General features: G+C 32.7%; 1 protein-coding gene across 1 annotated transcript in view; it reads left to right on the forward strand.

Annotated features, from left to right (window-relative positions):
* LOC132757079 (band 4.1-like protein 3) overlaps window positions 1–20,036 on the forward strand; it is a gene marked incomplete at its 5' end in the record, with an annotated part of 42,746 nt that extends 22,710 nt beyond the window's left edge. Inside the window, 11 exon segments of the mRNA XM_060748261.1 lie at window positions 1,283–1,462; window positions 2,183–2,270; window positions 2,816–2,968; window positions 3,368–3,465; window positions 3,911–4,098; window positions 5,643–5,818; window positions 7,770–7,949; window positions 8,536–8,595; window positions 9,349–9,483; window positions 17,548–17,781; window positions 19,869–20,036. Of these exon segments, the coding sequence (XP_060604244.1) occupies window positions 1,283–1,462; window positions 2,183–2,270; window positions 2,816–2,968; window positions 3,368–3,465; window positions 3,911–4,098; window positions 5,643–5,818; window positions 7,770–7,949; window positions 8,536–8,595; window positions 9,349–9,483; window positions 17,548–17,781; window positions 19,869–20,036 (1,660 nt within the window).
* Between the last annotated feature and the right edge of the window lie 39 nt (window positions 20,037–20,075).

Raw genomic sequence — 20,075 nt, forward strand, 5'->3', positions numbered from 1 at the left:
AAATGCCACAGTAGTTTTTACCCTAACCCTGCTGAAACCAAAAGTGACTAGTCTTTGCCACCAGTAGCCTGAATATCCATGCAATCTGACCAGTACTGACATACTTTTAAATTTTAATTTTGATAACCCCTAAATTGATGATGGGCTGTTTTAAAAACTGAAAGCTTTACATATTAGTGAATTTTAGGAATTTAGTAGGTTAAGACTTTAAGATCAGGATAACATAATCAAGTAGGTCTCAGAAGTGCCGAGTTCAACTCCCTGTATTATTTTTTTACAGTCAAACTTTTATTAAAGACCACCTCCAAAAAACGATCACCCTGTGCATAAAGACCACTCTTAGACAAACTTTTATTGATTTGATTTAATTATAATTATTACCTCCAAATAAAGACCACTTATCTATAAAGGCCATGTTCAAGTAATTCTCCTCTGGCCTATGTTGTGTATGTTTTGTTATGTTTTTGGTATTTTGAGTATCATTGCAAAACTTGTTGTAGACTGGTCTTTAAATCATTTAGGTTGTATAGTACTGTATTGATCCTTGCCTTGTAATAGTGTTAAGGCATGCATAAATAGAGACAGCTGTTTCTCTGTTGTACATGGAAGTAATATTGATGCTTGAGAAAATTGGCATGTTGTCTGTACCAAATAAGCGTGATGTTTTATACTATTTGGCTAATATAGATTTCTGTAATTAATTCTACATATTGGACGGACTTCGGTTGTTTGGAGTATTGATAAAACAATGTACTCAAGATAATGTAAATATTAATAAACATTTTATAAAATGAGGGCAAAACATGTCTGTCCTGGTGTAGAATAATATTTTTGATAAAAGACTTGTGTATATGATCCTCAGCCAGGTTATGAAAGGTCTGCCATTTTTTAAACAGCATGGTGATTATAATCACTGCCGTGGGTCAAAATCCTGCCAGCATTTTTGTATTTGATTTGTGTTTGGCAGCAACTCAGCTAGTTAATACAGAAGTTCAATATTAGAAGGTTCTACTCAGTTACATGGTTATGCCTTAGATTAATGCATTGTTGATCTGAAGAGGCATTTGAGATTCTTCTACAAGTAAAGCTGAAAATTGAAAAGTAGGCTTACACAGTGACAGCATAGATATTGTCTTTCTAATATGCGAGTTAGTAGTGCTACTGCTACAACTTATATTAAATAATGCATTTAGGGTGTTACAGTTACTTTTCTTTGTCAAGAAAACCTATCGAAAATGATTTCCTTCAGTAACTAAACTGAACTTTAAATCTGAACTTTCAGGCTTCCATGCTCATTTGCGACATATGCTCTCCTTGGATCGTACACGGTACAAGCAGAATTGGGCGACTGGGAACAGAAAGAGTACGGAGATGGGGTTCAATATCTACACGACTTTGATTTTGCACCTGGGCAAAATCAAGAACTTTTAGAGAAGATTACGGAACTTCACAAATATCACAGGTAAATGAAATGATTGTTTATGATTACGTTTAGGTTATATTCGATTGTGAAGGGTGCTATGAGCTTATAGCCGTCCGGTTAGCTCAATAGGTAGAGCGTTGGACTGTGAATCAGGCAACCCGGGTTCGATTTTTGGAAGGCGCAGGTCACTTTCGTTGTGATTGATCATGAAATCCTTTCTACAGACATTCGCACTGTACCTCTGGTCTGGCATGTACAGAAGTTTCAGTTCCTTGCGAAAGTAAAGGTAACTAGTACTGGTAAACTGCTTGACAGCCTGCCCTGGAACGACGCGGTGGTTGAACTATGCTCTGGTGAATTTAATGTGGCTTACTGCTGTGATCCGGAGTGAAAACTACCAACACCACCACCACACTATGAGCTTATAAACTCATTGATTATAATTATTGTAAGTTACAAGACCTGTGACAAAGTCATTTCACTTCTAATAAATTTGGAATTTGAATTGTTGCACATAATGTGGAATGGCTGTTTGAAACAATGAGTATTAGAAATTTTATGCAAATATCAAAAAAAATTATAGCATGAGTTGAAAAATGATTTAGGAACATTTATGGGTGTACAGTAAACCAAAAATTCATTTTCCTGAGATTTTTTTTTCTTCTGGCATATCATAAGCATTATAAGCAATAACACAATTTACACAGTAAAAATTGGACTTAATTTTTGGTTACATTTATTTATCTGTTTTGTCTTCAGAGGCCAGACACCTACAGTAGCAGAAGCCCATTTCTTGGAGAATGCTAAAAAATTGGCGATGTATGGTGTGGATATGCATGAAGTCAAGGTATGGCTCTTTTTATATGTCACAAACTTCTTCGTGTAACAAACACTTGGATGTTTAACAGAGTGTACATAATGAAATTTTTTCACATAATACAGGGATAAAAAAATAATTTTACTTGTCCTGCATGTTCTGTATTTCAGTCATGACTTTATAGATCTACTGCACAGCTTAAATTGATTTGTAAATGCTATTATTTAGAAAGAACTAAAAAGTCTTGTTAATTAATTGGATGCAAGTAAGTTAAAGACAGCACTAATAAACATATATGTTTACATTAAAGGAGGAAAACCAGAAACCAAGCTGTAATTCTATGGGTTGTATAAAATGTGCACAGTTTCAATCATTGACAGGAGCGTAATTTAAATGTGCCCATCAGCAGTTCATACAATGTACTAAGCTTTTTGTAGACCCCATGAATCACTCATGATCACATAGGTAGAATATGTTGCCACCAGCAGAATAAAAATTAACTTTTTAAGTAGAATACTTGAAATTCAATATCTATCCAGTATGTTTATATAGGAAATATTTCAACCTTTTTTTAGGATTCAGAAAACAAGAAGTTGGCTCTAGGAATCTGCGCTACTGGAATTCTTGTGTACGATAACAGATTGAGAATCAGTCGATTTGTGTGGCCTAAAATATTGAAACTCTCCTATAAAAGAGACACCTTTTATATCAAAATCCGTCCTGGAGAGGTAAATTGATTTGTTGTTCTTAAATATTGATATTGTCCTATTAAAGACATACAGTTTATATCAAAATCTGTCCAGGAGAGGTAAATTGATTTGTTGTCCTAAATAAGAAAGATGCAGTTTATCTCAAACCGGTCCTGGAGTGTTACACAAGTAGTTTGACCATAAACTTTGAAGTTGGCTATAAAAATATATAAGTTAAAGATATATATTTAAAAATTTGTCCTTAGAGAGAGGTAATTCTCATTGCATCAGATATTGAAACTTTTACTGATTCATTTCACCCCATAGAAGTAACTGATTTTAATAAAAGATTTTTTTTTTCAATAATCTTAATAGTTAAGTAATGAGGTGTTGTTTTTATCATATATACAACTGTAATATCTTATGTCTTTTATCAAGTTTGAGCCTCATGAGAGAACTATCAGCTTTCGATGTGACAGTCACAAACTGGCCAAAAGGTTGTGGAAGACGTGTGTGGAACACCATGCTTTCTTCAGGTCAGTCTATATTACTAACTACAAGTGGATAATGGTATCTTTAATAATCCTCATGATTTCTTTTGTATAGTTACACCTAATGGTGTCTTAAGATTGCTTCTTTTAAGGTGTCTGTCAAATGTCCCTCGCTTTTCTGCTGTACAGATGTATAGTGAACACCTTCCAAATACTACCACCAATGCTTGTCTTTGCCAATAAATTGGAGCAAACAATTGATCAATCAAAACCTACAGGTTGCAAAATTTTAGTGTTTTACGTTGAATTTCATATAAATAGTTATTAAAAGTTCAAAATTAAAAAATTAACTCTGTTCCTTAAATGTGGTTGTGTAATATGGTACAATAGTTGAAGGGGCAGTGTATTGTATTTCAATTGTATTGACAGTTTAAGCTATACTTTGAATTTTATTTTTGCGTGGTAAAAAGTAACATTTCTTTGCTTTTAGATTGAAGACGGCTGATGCACCTAGTAATGACACACTTTTCCCTCGGTTCAACACTCGTTTCCGATATTCTGGTAGAACTGCAGTACAGGCACGGAAGGCAGCTGAAATGACGGATCGTGAGGAGCCACACATTGCACGCACTGCTGAACGAAGGTCAATGCACGATAAACATAAGGGACATGATGATAGTGAGTGATATAACTTGTTAAGATAGTCTTTCTGACAGTGAAAAATTTATGCTTCAATAGTACAGTTGGATAGAAATGTTTTTGTTTTTTCTGCCTTGAAGAAATGAAATGTTGGGATGGTAATGGAATTGAAATTGTAATCCTGTGTTGAATCTGAACAATAGATAGAATCTATAACTACATAAAAATTCGGGACCAGTTTACGAGGTCCCTATCTGTTTTGCTTCTTAACCACTGTAAGTAAGAATCTGTTATCTTTTAAGTAAGGAAGCTTCAGGTCAGCTTTTGGAAATATAATGTTTATATAAATAAAGTTTTTATAACCCTGCACAACAAAGTTGTAAGGGGGGTATACTGGAATCAGCTTGTCCGTCCGGCTGTCCGGCCGTCCGTCGGTTTTTTCTTGTCCGCCCAATAACTTAAGATATCTTTGACCCTTAGTCTTCATATTTGGCATGGAGGTTAGTCATGATTAGTAGATGACCCCTAATGATTTTGAGGTCACTAGGTCAAAGGTCAAGGTCACAGGGGCCTTGACTTCAAAAAGCTTGTCCGCCCAATAACTTAACATTCCTTTGACCTACAGTCTTCATATTTGGCATGGAGGTTAGTCATGATTAGTAGATGACCCCTATTGATTTTGAGGTCACCAGGTTAAAGGTCAAGGTCACAGGGGCCTTGACTTCAAAAAGCTTGTCCGCCCAATAACTTAAGATTCCTTTGACCTACAGTCGTCATATTTGGCATGGAGGTTAGTCATGATTAGTAGATGACCCCTATTGATTTTGAGGTCACCAGGTCAAAGGTCAAGGTCACAGGGGCCTTGACTTCAAAAAGCTTGTCCGCCCTATAACTTAAGATTCCTTTGACCCACAGTCTTATGTTTGGCATGGAGGTTAGTCATGATTAGTAGATGACCCCTATTGATTTTGAGGTCACCAGGTCAAAGGTCAAGGTCACAGGGACTTTGACTTCAAAAAGTTTGTCTGCCCAATAACTTTAGATTCCTTTGACCCACAGTCTTCATATTTGGCATGGATGTTGATTATGATAAGTAGATGACCCCTTGTGATTTTGAGGTCACTGGATCAAAGGTCAAGGTCATATGGACTTTGACTTCAAAAAGTTTGTCTGCCCAATAACTTTAGATTCCTTTGACCCACAGTCTTCATATTTGGCATGGATGTTGATTATGACTATAAGGTGACCCCTATTGACTTTGAGGTCACTGGGTCAAAGGTCAAGGTCACAGGGACCTTGACAAAAAAAAGCTTTTTTTCTCAATTGCTAAAGAATGTCCTGTCCGCAATGTATTGATTTTGACATTTTCACATTTGAAGCTTGTAGAATACATAACTTAGCAATGCACTGGCTTAGTAACCTCAAATATGGCAGGGAGGTTGTCCTTGAGCTCTAAATGGCCACTGTTGATTCTGACAAAGTGGTATGCGGGGGTATTCACGCCAAGGTAGTGGCAGTTCTAGTTTTTTATGAATTCAGGTAAAACAATCCAAAAATTAAATAAAAACATAAATTATCTTCAGGTGAAATGAAAATGAAGCCATATGATGTAAACGACTTACACGACAGCAAATTTGGTGATCCGAATGCCACATTAGAAAGAGATCAAAACGCTGATGATCCAATGTATAGCCAGGTACAGAAACGACCAAATGGTGAGGATGCTTCGGACAGATTAGATCATCACCCCGGTGATGAGGTGAGTTACTATGTATAGCTTATTTTGAATGCTGATGGTCGGGTTTGTCTTAAAGACTAACCAAAACCAAGACTTAATTCCTGCTTTATTTTATCTTTCTGATTACCCCTTATGTAAACAATTATGTCCTATTCAGAATATAAAGCATTGCAAATTCATTGCTCAGATATTGCAGGGTGAAGGTAACAGTGACTTTTACATTTAATTTGATTTTTTTATCCTCAGTTTATAATTATGCAATTTATTTTCCATGATGTCAAACTTATCTTGTTCCCAGGAAAAAAAGGCAATGATTTTATTAGTCCCCTACCGGTTTAACCGGAGGGGACTTTAGGTTTACCCTCCGTCCGTCTGTCCGTCTGTCTGTCTGTCCGTCTGTCCGTCTGTCTGTCTGTCTGTCAGTCTGTCAGTCCGTCAGTCCGTCCGTCCACAAAACTGGATCCCGCGATAACGCAAAAAGTACTGAAAATATTTTTATGAAACTTGATATATGGATAGATGGCAGTATGGAGATTATGCACGTCTTTTTTTTTTCTTCCTATGTTGAAAATTCTGGTTGCTATGGCAACAAATAGGCTGAAATTATGGCAAATTTAACACATAAACTGGATCCAGTGATAACTCAAAAAGTACTGAAAATATTTTTATGAAACTTGAAATGTGGGTAGATGGCAGTCTGGAGATTATGCACATCTTTTTCTTTTCTTCCTATGTTGAAAATTCTGGTTGCTATGGCAACAAATAGCCTGAATTTCAAGATTTCTGATTTAAATTTTTCAGCTTTTTCACTATATGTTCTTTATTTCTTAAGGTGTTTACTTCAAACTTTAAATATAAGTTTCTGGTCATCAACCACATCATATGTGACAAGGTTTATAACTCTAGCACAAAAAATATCAGTATTACCTCCCTTGAACTTAGATTTTTTAGGGGAAAAAATGTTGTCTTTTTTAAATAACTTCTTTATTTCCTAATGTATCTACTTCAAACTTCATATATATGTTTCTTATTATCACTCGACATTTTTAAGAAGGTTAAATACTCTAGCAAGACTATTTCCAGAATTATGTCCCCCTTGAACTTAGATTTTTTTCGAGAAACTGGTATTTTCACTCCAACTTCTTCATTCCTTATAGGATTTACTTTAAAATCCCACATCGTAATAATATGACAAGGTTGTATAAACATAATTTCCTTACTAAGCATGGAAACTTAACACATTACTGTGATATAGACAAACTTATTTATTATGTTTTGTGGTTGATATTTTCAAATACAGACTTCATCCTCAAATTCATTATAAATGGCAATACACAGGAGTGTATGACAATTAAAGAACTTTTTGAGGGACCGGTAGGGGACTACTGTATTGCCCGCAATACTATCAAATGCTTGTTTCAAACTGATCTTTGAATGCTGATATTATATATCATTACTGTCTGTATTGCAAACAGAAATGATATATAAGCTTTAATACATTGCTTGCAGACTCTGCAAGCAATGTATTAAAGCTTTTATTAATTGAAAATCAGCAGTCCTACCCATATGTCGACATGTGCCTGAAATATTGTATGGACTAGGGATAAGCTGTCTGGTCAAACTTGACCATTCAAGTTGATGGTAACAGTATAAGTTTAATTAGAAACCCAATGAAAAATAAATGAGCCACACCATGACAAAACCAATATTGTGTGTTTGTGACCAGCATGGATCCAGACCAGCCTGTGCATCCGCGCATTCTGATCAGAATCAATGCTGTTGGCTATCAGTTTCTCTACTTGTAATAGGGTTTGTAAGTGAACAGCATGGATTCTGATTAGACTGCGCGAATGCGCAGGCTGGTCTGGATCCATGCTGGTCGCAAATGCATTATGTTGGTTTTGTCATGGTGCGGCTCAAATAAAAAAATCCATCTATTGTTTAACTCAATAATTATGAAATCTATATTTAGCCTGGAACGGAGGGACCACCAGGTTACAGTGCTGATACCTCGGCTTTGTCCGATGGAGGAAAGAAAAGTAAGAAGGACAAAGAGGAGGAGAAAAAGAGAAAGAAAGAAGAAGAAAGAAGGAGAAAAGAAGAAGAAAAGGAGAGGAAACGTTTAGAAAAATTAGAAAAAGATAAAAAGAAGGTACTAAATAAAAAATTTTTTTAAAGATTTATTCGCTTAATTCAGTCCATTGTTTTTAGTTTGCAGTACAATATTTACTGTTAAGCTGTTATACACTTGATTTTGTTCATTCATTGATGAGATAGACTTTGATAAAACTGGCAGTATAAGAAAAGTTGTTTCAAAATAAAAATGAACTTAGTTACTGTTGTTGATAAAGGTAGAGATTAAAGAAAGCATCTTTTGGTCATTATAAGATCTCTACAACAGTACAAGTTAATTTGAAACTTGACATATATATTCCAGTGTCATTTTGTCCTGAGCTTCTTCCTTTTATATTGTCTATGTCTTTTTGCTGTAACTCCTGTAACAAAAATCATTAAATCGAGAAGTCTGTATCTCTTGGATTTCAGGAAATCTTGATTAAAAAAAAAAAACAACCAAAAAAAAACCCATCAATTTTTCTGAAGATTATATATTATGAAATCTTGTGTCAAATTGTATGAACAAACAATATGATACTATTATGTATTTATAGAACCTATATACAACCATTTTGTTAAGAAATTTATATAATTTTGTAAAAATGACATTGATATCTTTTTAGGGCAAAGCTCAAGAAACCTCCATAGATGATGTGCTACCAGATCCTGCCGTTTTAGAACAAGTAAGTACCAGCAACTCTTGTAATACTATTGTATAATATTTAAATGGGTCAAGAGTACTGTCCCTTAGTAGTTTACTGGTTCCAGGTTTTGAATTAGGGAGAAACTATGTTAGACAGCATGTTTAGAGCTAGATTAAGTTGGAATGAGAATAAGTAAACCACTTTTGTTTGTAGGTTTTGATTTTGTTTTAACTTTCGAATTAATTTTTGCCAATGTAATTATTTCTTGTAGTTTAAGAAAAGAACACTGATCAGAAATAGTAGATTTTTTTATCGGTTAAGATTGTGTGTCTAAATAAATGAAAAGTCTAGACAATTTGGTGTACGGACAATGTATACCATAATACTTTGTAATGTGGTTTTGTAAGGCCCAATGGCAAATATGTTTGGGTTTTGTTTTTTTTACCCCAGCTGCAGTGACTGATCGCAGATGGTTAGTCATTAAGATGAAAGCATGTTGTTTTATACTATATTATTGAAAAATGATATTTTGGCCTCATGAAAGATGGTCCTTAAAAATAAAGATATTCGGTTTAAAGTATCTGTAAATATACTAAGTTCATAGTTAAAAGTAAAACTAAATAATGAAATATTTGCTAAAATGTTTATGAAAGTGAAAAAGGTAAAAATGTTTGGTTTAATTTATTGTGTGATAATAATTATGATAATAATATTGTTTATGTATGTTGTATATATATAATAAGAGATTGGAAGCAAAGAAAACTAACTTTTTCATTGCACTAATTTGTTTAGAAAGAGAAGGAGAAGGCTGAGAAAAGTGGCGGCGGCCTTTTTGGCCTTCTCCGACGCTCTCAGCGCGGCAGCAAATCAGACAAAGATAAGGCCGGCAAATCTAAACACGACGCGGAGAAACAGGCGAAGGAACAGGTCTAGAAACCAGTTTCAACCCCATTTTTTATGCTTGCTTCAAGTACTTACTGTAAACTGGTCAACATTGTCAGTTTTACAGGGTTGCACACCCCATTGCATTTATATAGCAAAGGCTTATTTTTTTGAGAAAAACAGTTGTTAAACGCATTTAAGTTACAACAGTTGTTTTTTTGGGTTTGTTTAAGCCATATTTTTAATAAAAGCGAATTCTTTTAGTTGTTTAGAAAAAAAAAATACATATTTTTGTTGGTTGGGTTATATTTAACTGTTAAATATATATTCTTTTAGAAGCTTATATTTGCATTGAAAAGGGGTTTATAAATTTGTATATATTATATAAAACTACATTAAAGTACACTCTGGAGTAAGGGTGCCTATACTTACTGCAAGAATTTGTTTAATGCTTAATTAAATGATTATTATTAATATTTTTTAACACTTCAGTTTATAAGAGCTAAAACGTGATTAATAACATGAAATTTTAACAAAAATACTAAAAATTAATGAATGAAAATAAAATTTTATTTTGGAAAATAGAATTCTTGCAGTGTGGGATATGCTGTATTAATGCACAATGTAATGATTTATTGCATTTAAAGTTATTTATTTTTCTTAATATTAACCCAGTGTTCTCATACAAGCTGACATTCAACAGTTGGGGAAAAAAAAGAGTTTAAAGAAAACCTCTTCAGTTACCAGTGACATATTTCAGAAATAGTAAGAGTTTGGGGGGGGGGGGGGGGGGGGGGGGGGTTCTGTGAAAATTAAAAAAAAGTGTTGATAAATCATAAATGGCTCATGTGACTGAGAGGTTAAAGTGTTGGTGACCTTGAACTCATAAATTGCCCATGTGACTGAGAGGTTAAAGTGTTGGTGACCTTGAACTACTTGCAACTTGATCCTGTGGGTATGTCACTTAAAACCGGACCGACTAAAATTGTCTTCATGGTAACTCTTTTGGTCTGTACAATTGGTCATTGTAAAAAAGGGTAGTAATATTTTGGTCCAATGCTTTTTTTCTAGCATTACCTGCAAAATATTGTTGTTCCGCTTATTTTGTGAACTTGTGACCTTTTCTCTAAACCTAGAGTGTAATAAACAAACTTCTTCAACCCTTAAGCTAGATATTTGTGAAGAGTAAGATATTTTCCATCTTGAAAACTTTTGCAAAGTAGAAAAAGCTAATGCCTTCTCCTTGTTTTTTTTATGATCAAAATTTTTCTTGCAGACTTTCTCTTTCTTGCCCTTTTTCGCTCGAACTTTAACAGTTTCTGTGCAGAACACTGAAATTGTGGTACCATCAATAAGTGATAAATATAACTTACATAATTTGTCTTAGTTATTTTGCAGTGCCAGAATTTTACTGCAATTTGTATAAACTGCTGAACCCTTATCCTGCTGAATTTTATATAATGACTTTGCCCTACTTTAATTGAATTTGTCACAGAATTAACAGTTCTTTCAAAGTTCAAAAGGATTTTATTGTGAAAATATAAAACGTTAAGAGTCTGGTCAGACTGCAATTGGAATTGCAGGCTGGCCTGGCTCTCTCTATACTGGTTGCAAAAGTAAATCACTTAAGATTTTGGCAGGTTCTGGGTTCTAAATTCTGGCATTGTATTTTTTCATTACTGCATGGCTATAAGCTTAAAAAAGTATTTTATCTTTTAGGTGCCTTGTACGGTTTTGGGAAATTAGTAAAAGCTTAGGTTAGAGTTTAGGCATTGTTCTAAGAAAAAAATGCTCAATTTGATCATTTTCATAATGTGATATATTTTATTTATTAATTTTAAAAACTGTTTGAAATTCAGGGTAAAATGAACTTTTAAAAAGAGTGTTTATTCTATTTTGTTATTTTTATATTTCATTATTTGGTCTGATTTTGAACAATATCATGAGCAATTGTGATTTTGAACATAATAATGAGCAATTGTGATTTGAACAAAATTATGAGTAGAAAATATTAGGGGATAAACTTGCTTAGATGTCTTTTAAATCTAAACATTTTTTTGCAGCTTTTTCAATAGTTCTTGATATTGTCATTAAGTTACAATTATCATAGATATGAAGATAAAGCAAATAGTTGATGCCATATCTGACCATTGGATTGGTTGAGAACACTGCTTTTGGTGTATGATAATATACATAACTTATAATTTGTTAACCAGTATAATTGTTATATTGACCAGCATAAATATTTCAACAGGGCAATTAAACAGTTTAAAGCAGACCCATGCAACTGATACACTGATTTCTATATTAAATCCTAAACATTCCATAATTGTATGATAAAAGAATTATCTTTACATTAAAGACCCGCATGGCTTTAAAAAAAAACTGCTGTTTTTGCCTTCTTTAGAATTTAATACTATTTTGACAAAGGTTTCATGCAGTTTTATTGAACTTTATTAATTTAACCAAAACCTAAATATAAGATGCATATACCTTGGAAATGGGATATAAACTTCTATATCATCTAATTTTTAGGAGATATTTTAGAACAACAATGTATTTATTCTGTATCTAGTAATTATGAAATGTTATATATTAATTATTTAATATGATATTAATATCTAATGAAATATTATACAAAATTTAAACTAGTAACCCTAAATATATGTGTTTATTTTACTGATCATATTCAATTTGATAGTGTGCTGTATTAAAGAATGAAAATGGATCCTAGAATAATGAAAATTCCAAAAACAATTTGACGTCTTCCATCATAGTTTTTTTTTTTAGGAATTAAATAGCAGTAGTATTTATTATAGTAAACAAATGTTATTGTGATGGGAAAGAAAGTTAAAGTTGGCATAGTTAGACTTTTGACTGTAGACTAGAATATGATGGAGATTTCCAAGGTGTATATTTTATTTCAGAAGCCCAAACCTGTCCTAGCCTAATTAATTTGGCGTGAACGGTTTGACCCATTTTACAGATTTTTTTTTCTTACTGTCAAACCGTTACGCCTAATTTTAACTGTCATTTTTACGAACGGAAAATCTACCGGTAACACTATCGATAGTTTGGACTGATTTTTACTGCTTAAACCTGAAAGTAACTTCAATTACCTCTAAAGATCAATAGAATATAAATTTTAGTACAAACTTCTCCTAGAAAAAATAGTAGATTGTACCTGTCTTAACGCATACATGCGATTTATTTCAAATTTGTACTGTCTACTCTATCTTCGGCGGACATGTTATGACGTCATCGTAAAAAATCGATTCCGTGAAAGCTGGTAGTAGCTACCAGTGTGTCTAGCAGGTAAGTGTCGGTTACGCATGAAGATTAAATTAAACGAAATATCGGGGGAAATAAATCTATTCATAATTTTTTAATAAATATGTGCATTATCAAATACTATTGAAAAGTATCATTGTATTTAACCTAAAATGCAATGGTCGCAAATAGGCTCTGTACAAGTACTGTCGTTTAATATTTTTTAAATATTTTAATCCATATACTCAACATTTATCAATTGGTGGTTTGCCTTCTTGTTTACTGCTAATGACTGCCAAATGTCACTCTCGGATAAAATACTGACTTCATTTATACATGCATATTTATATGACAATTAAGAACGTAAAAGAAATATTGAAGGAAACTATTTGAAATACACTTCAAATTATTCAGTATTTGTACAAATAATATTTCAAGAGCTCTTTTTCACCGATTGCCGATATATAATACCATATTAAACCTATTGATAAAGTTAAATGTCTTCTTGACATACTTTATTAATTTACTAAAAAGGAACTTTATTGTGATCCAGCCATATGCTGTGTAACTATAAAGGAAGGGTCACATATTTTAATTGAAATAAATTTTAAGTAGAGGATATTAAAAAAAAGTCATTGAGAAGATCAGAATTTTCAAATGAACAGATTAAGAGACTTATAAATGTATAAGGTGTATGTCTTGTTGTTTCATACTGTTTTGGTGACACTTTTGTTTGTGTCCCTTGTTGTTTTCTCGTCTATGGTAAGTTTCTTCCCTTTGCCCCTAGTTTTATTTCTTTATTTCGCCCCCTCCTCCGAATTTCCTATCCCCTTCTCCTGTGCCCGTTAACTTAGTGGTCCTGTTTCATACTGTTTTGGTGACACTTTTGTTTGTGTCCCTTGTTGTTTTTTCGTCTTTGGTAAGTATCTCCCCTTTGCCCCTAGTTTTATTTCTTTATTTCGCCCCTCCCCGAATTTCCTATCCCCTTCCCCTGTGCTCGTTAACTTTGTGCTCCTATTAATCATTCATTTATTTATTTTCTTTGATTTCCTTCTCAGTTACATTTTAGTGATAAGCCTGACCGTGCTCTCCCTTGCGCCCTTTCCCGTTTTAATTTAGGATCCTCCTGGGCTCTATGCCAATGGTTCATGTTCCTGGGTCGTGTGGGGTTTGCGTTCATTGAACGCCGCCTTTCCTTGTTCATCTTGTTTATCATATTGTATACATGTATACCGAACCGTAACAAACAGATAATGATTATCAATACAAGGTTCGGCAAATAAGCAAAGAAATGTAAAGAAACAGAAAAAACTTATCCACATTCATGTATCCACCCTCCAAAAAAACCCACCAAAAACGCCTGAAACTGCAAAATCGAAACATAAATACACAGGAGTGCCAAAGACGGCTCTGGTAGGTTCCAGTGCTCCCTTTCGCCGGTTTAAACAGAATTGATCACTTAAACATAATAATGTTGAAATTTTTCATCAACATCCACAGATGTGTACATAATATGGCGGTAATCATGGAACTTTCAATGTGACACATTCAAGGTGCCGTTCAACGGGAACTAGATAACATGGAATTTTTAATGGGTATCAGAGGTTTTGGTGCCTTTTGCGACAGTCGTTCCAACATTTCTCCCATCTGTCTTACATGGTTATGCTATTCAACATCTAAATAACGGTCACTTAATTTCCGCTTGCTGTGTTTTTATCATAAACCCCGTCAAATCTGTGCGACAATTATATTTTACTGAGGACTGTCTAAAATTCCATTTTATAGTTTGAAATTTTAAGATTTTTTTTTCAGATTTTAAAGTTATTTTTGGTTGTTTTGAAACTTCTCCCATACAACAGTCCTCAATTTCTTTTAAAGATAATAAACTAGAAATTGATATGGAGTGTAATATAAATTGAAATTCTTCTTTGCTTCATCATGTATAGTATAATTATAATTCATTAAGATGTACCTACAATTACATTGTATTTTCGTATGTGGAAATCATGGCAGGGTTATAAAATAAAAAGGTAGTTCAGAAATTTCACTTAATGATCACAGATGTTAAAAAATCCAACTTAATAATATCTAATTTGACAATTTAAACGGACTTAAATGCAGTATGATCTGACATCGGACATCATAAACTATTTAATTTCTTAGTAAGGTTATCATAATTTCCTTTACACATTCTCTTTTTAATGCTGAAATATTTGTGTGTGAATAAAAGAGTTATTCCTGCAATAATTCATATAAATAACATAAACAAATTGTATAATAAAGCTTGGCAAATACAATCGATTGCCGCCGATACCTGTGTTACACCATGGATTTTACCAGTGTTTACAATTTTACCATGACACCGTTTTCCAATATGGCCGCTTTCAATAATTTTCAATGATTAAAAAAATTAAAGTGGAATATTTAGACTTCTGTTCGACTTTGAAGTATGATAATTTGGAACCTTGCATAAAAAACGATTCTCTTTCAGGTAATGTAGACCGTTTCTTTGAAACTTTTCTAGTTTTCGCTCCCAACAACTTCTAATTGGGAACCGTCCGTGCATAAAAATGCAGTTCGTGGTTGGACTTGGAAAAAGACAGCGCCCGTCCAAAATTATCTCGGTGTCTCTTTGACAAGTCTAATTAGTTGGACTAAAACCTGTCCCAACCTGGGCTCTTCCAGGTATGCAGGAAATGATGGAGAAAAGAGCTGCAGCCAATCAGGTTGTCTGTTGCATCCTGGCACGAGTTTGAATTAAACCAATCATCTTGTTTGTTTTTTTTAGGGCATGAATAATAGCTCAATCATCTTGTTTGTTACTTACAGGCATGCTGTCAGATCGTCCAATCAAAATCTATGTTTCATTAGTCAGTATCCAGTCATAATCAGTGTAACATTAATTTTGAGCTACAAGAGGTTTGGCCAATGGAATTCAGCCAAATTCAATGTCTTGTCATTATTTATGATTCATAGTGTCCATACAGAAACATTTTTACATTTGACATGCAATAGGTTGTCCAATGAAATTAAGTGTTTCATTAATGTGTTGTATGTTAATCATTTGTATGACATTTAGAGCATGGAACTTCGAAATAGTTATCATTGACTAAATTTTTAGATTATCAGACCACTATAATATTTAGATCAAGTCTTTAGGGTCATAAAATTATATTCTGAATGCTGTGTTTCTAGGTATACATAGATAGAAAATCAAAAAGATTAGCAATCAGGTTGTTTGTGAGAAAAGAATGTAAATAACATTTGAGCCGCGTCATGACAAAACCAACATAATGGGTTTGCGACCAGCATGGATCTAGACCAGCCTGCGCATCCGCGCAGTCTGATCAGGATCCATGCTGTTCGCTATCAGTTTCTTTACTTGTTATAGGGTCTGTAAGCGAACAGCATGGATCCTGATCAGACTGCGCGGATGCGCAGGCTGGTCTGGATCCATGCTGGTCACAAACCCATTTTGTTGGTTTTGTCATGACACGGCTCATTTTAAGTATATTGCCAAACATCTTGTCAGAATTATTTTAAGCTAACAATAATAGATAATGTGGACCTATTGTGTCTTATGTCAGAATTGCAAAAGAATGACACCAAGCTTGCAATTTGTCAAGTATTTTGTCAGAATTGAACAGTAATAACAAAATTGTACTTTGTCAAGTCTTTTGTCAGAATTACACAGTTATAATAAAAAAAATGTTATTTGTCAAGTCTGTGGTCAGAAGAGCATAGTAAATTTGTATTTTGTCATGTCTTGTCAGAATTGCATAGTAATAACAACAGAATTGTTATTTGTCAAGTCTTTTGTCAGAAATGTTAAAATTATGTGACAGTAACAAAGTGAGTCATTTGTCATGTAATAATTATGTGTAATATGTGAAAAATTACTTGGCATGTTAAAATAATTATATAATCTTTGAGAAGAAATTTGAAGGCTATACAATTTGTCTTTTTAATCATACAGTCATGCATTTAGAATGGATTTACATAGTGTTGATAAGATGATAGATTTATCCTGATTCTGTAAAAATTAATGTGAGAGATACTTATTGATAATCATATTGTACTTACATAACTGAACACACTTTTAATGATAAGATAAAAAGAAATGAGAGCGTGAATTTAGAAATTATTATATGAATTATCTAACAAACAAAAATGATATTTATTTTGAATTAAAATTTAATACTTTATTAAACTTGTGAATACAATTTGATGCATAATCAAAATTTGTTCATGTTGGTTTAGGAATGGAGTAATTACTTTATACAATTCTGAATATTCAAACAATTTTATAGGACCTGTGTTGAGCAATAGAACTGTGGTAATAAAATTTTATAGGACTTGTGATGAGAATGAGAACTGTGGTAATAAGTCTGCATAAAATGAAGAGTTTGAAATTAGGTCATTAGTGATATTTTGGAAATTGCTGATTAAATAAGAGATCATGGATCATGTTTCCACATAATTTTATGACAAAAAAAACTGGTCTATCAATAAACAGTTTTAAGAAGCAGAATTTAGAGAGATTCATATAATTTGGCTGCAAGCTGTCACAGAAAAAAAAGTATGAATAATATGTGTAGAATAATATTGTTAGAAAGTGTGGTACTTAAAAAAAAAAGTCTGTTGTGTAACCACAGGTACAGCTCAAAGAACATTCAATGACTCAGCGTCTGCCTAATATTCATGTGGTTGCGTATAAGAAGATGAATAAAAGAATAAAACTTATTTCATTTAAGATCAAGTTAAGTAATAGAATGCATTATAAAGATTACACAATAAATAATTTAAACATTTTTCTGCTTAAATTTCGCTTTGCAATAGGAGGTAGAGGAAGAGAAACCAGTTGATAACATCTTGGAGGTACCTCGTATAGAAGTCGAGGAAGTAAATACTGAAGATCTAGACCCCGAAACTCAGGAATATGAAACAGATATTATACAGCCTAAAACTGTAGTAGATTTAAAGAGCCAGCCTGATCCAGGGGCAGATCACTCTACTGTCACAGTAGTAACAAAGGGAGATGATGCAGTTGCAGAATTGGCCACAGATGAACAGGTTTCTTACGGAATGCTCCCCCTTGGAATGAAATGAAATTGTTCTTTTTCTGTCCTAATAGTTTGTTATTTTTCTGTTGTATTGTAGAGCAGTGTCCCTGATACTAAGCTGGATAAAAAATATCCAGTGAAAAAAAATAGCCTGATGCCCCCAAAAAAACTCCATTTAAAACCTTGGATTTTGTTTATCCATCTTGATTTTTACAGGAATGAAATGCATTATGTTTCTGTTGTTAGTGGTATTTGTGTAAGCATGAAATAAAAGCAAATAAGTGTTGTGTAATATATACATTTACATTTATGATTTATAATAATTTTAATTTCATGATGATTATTATGTATAAAAAGACTGTTTGGGTTTTGGGCGTTTAAGTAGCAGGATTTTTGATAGGAAGGGAAATTCTAAACAAATTCTCAACCCTGATGTGTGTTGTAATTTACCTTGAAATATTTTAAAAGAATTATGTCACTATTATATGGTGTTTTAAAGAGAGACCAGTTCGCTACCAGGTTATTTACAGTGATAGCTTTAAACTTCTTCATTTTATGCAAAATTAGAGTTATTTCGTTTTGAACATTTTTGTTATTTTATTTTTTTTTTTTAATGGAGATATTTTATGCTAACACAAACTTTACCTATTAGTTCTTCCATAGTAATTTTAACTGTAGAAACTAACTGCAATTAGTTTTCTTTTTATTTCAGGTTATGATTATGAATGTTGGTTTTATTAAATATATATGTACTTAATATTTACAGTATGCTTGAAAGTTTGAAGCACCGAATTGCATTTCAGAAATCTTGATATATATTTTACATTGGAATTCCTTTCCCATGATAGGCCTTAAAAATAGAAAAAGTCAGAATTTTATCATTGTTTTAACCAGTATTATGTTTCCATTGTGTAGAGGACTTGTTTTGTTTTTATTTTGGAAAAGTCCATTGCTGACTAAGGGGGTTTCAGTATTAAAATACTTGAATTGAGTTAAACTGACACATCTACATGTAGAGACTGGTAAGAAAGAATTAATGTGCAAGTTGGACTAACATTTTGAAGGTGAAAATAATAACTGCTTAAAAGCGGCTTTTGCACTGACATGATCTCTTATGAACGGGCTAAATCAAAAGGGTGTCTGCAATTTCATTAATTTGTTGTTGGAGTCTCCCTTTTACAGTTATGGTGTTAAAATAGGAAATGTGAAATGTTGGAATTTAACTTTCAACCTAAAGTAAATTGTAATGTTCAGTTTTAACTGTCACTGCTTCATGAAAATACATTGTTAATAGACATAAAACTTTATGTTTTAGGTTGTTATATTAACTAGTTGAAAGTTTTAATTAATTTGGTCATTGAACCGAGTTAGTAGTAATTTATGATAAATTTATGAAGCAGTGACTGTTTTTATTATTATTTATATGTAAAAATGGATAATAAAATAACCATGTTGCCATATTATATATATATTTTTCTAGATATTGTATTGTATTGTATTATATTACAAAGCATGATTTAATACAGCACTTTATATTACAATTGTATGATTATTATACTTGTATGATCAAGCACTGTATATATATATACATGACATACATAAAAAAACAACAAACTAAAATGATGTGATATTAAAGTTATAGCACACATTTTAAATTTTTCAATAAAAGGGATGAAAATTGAAAGTACATTTAGAATTTTGAAATTTGTATTATAAGTATATAATTTCTGTGAATGACATGATTGTTTGAAGACTGCCTTTAAAATTAATTTGATGCATAATTTTTTATAAGGATTTCATGATTTAATGACTTAGGATATTTTACGCACAGTATGTTCATGTGTTTTATGCATAAAGGATCATTTTCAGGAGTTTAGCACATAAAATTTGATATAAATATAATTTTGTCAATGCAATTGTTTTAATAGTCTTTGAGTGAGAATCAAATTTTTTGTTACCAGTGTGTTGTTATTGTTATATTTTGTGTTATTCAGTATTCCCTTTGCACATGCATTTTACGAACAGTAACTTGAGGTAGCCTGGGCTACGATTTATGTCTGGAGTGTAGATAATGCATTTTGAATTATTATTTTGCAGTTAAAAGAAGACTTCATGCAGTTACTACGGGAAACCCCAGACATTACTAGTACATCAAGGTTAGAGGACGTAGAACACAAAATAAATCACGATCCACGCTACAAAGCTGTCGATAAAGATGCAAGACAAGCCTGGTTTAAAGAATACGTTGATGACATGGTAGGTTAACTGTTTGAATTTTTAACTTCGCCAGGTGAAGGGCTTAGT

Source organism: Ruditapes philippinarum, unplaced genomic scaffold, assembly GCF_026571515.1.
Source record: "Ruditapes philippinarum isolate M1 unplaced genomic scaffold, ASM2657151v2 ctg5562_1_1_1_1, whole genome shotgun sequence".
NCBI lineage: Eukaryota > Metazoa > Mollusca > Bivalvia > Venerida > Veneridae > Ruditapes > Ruditapes philippinarum.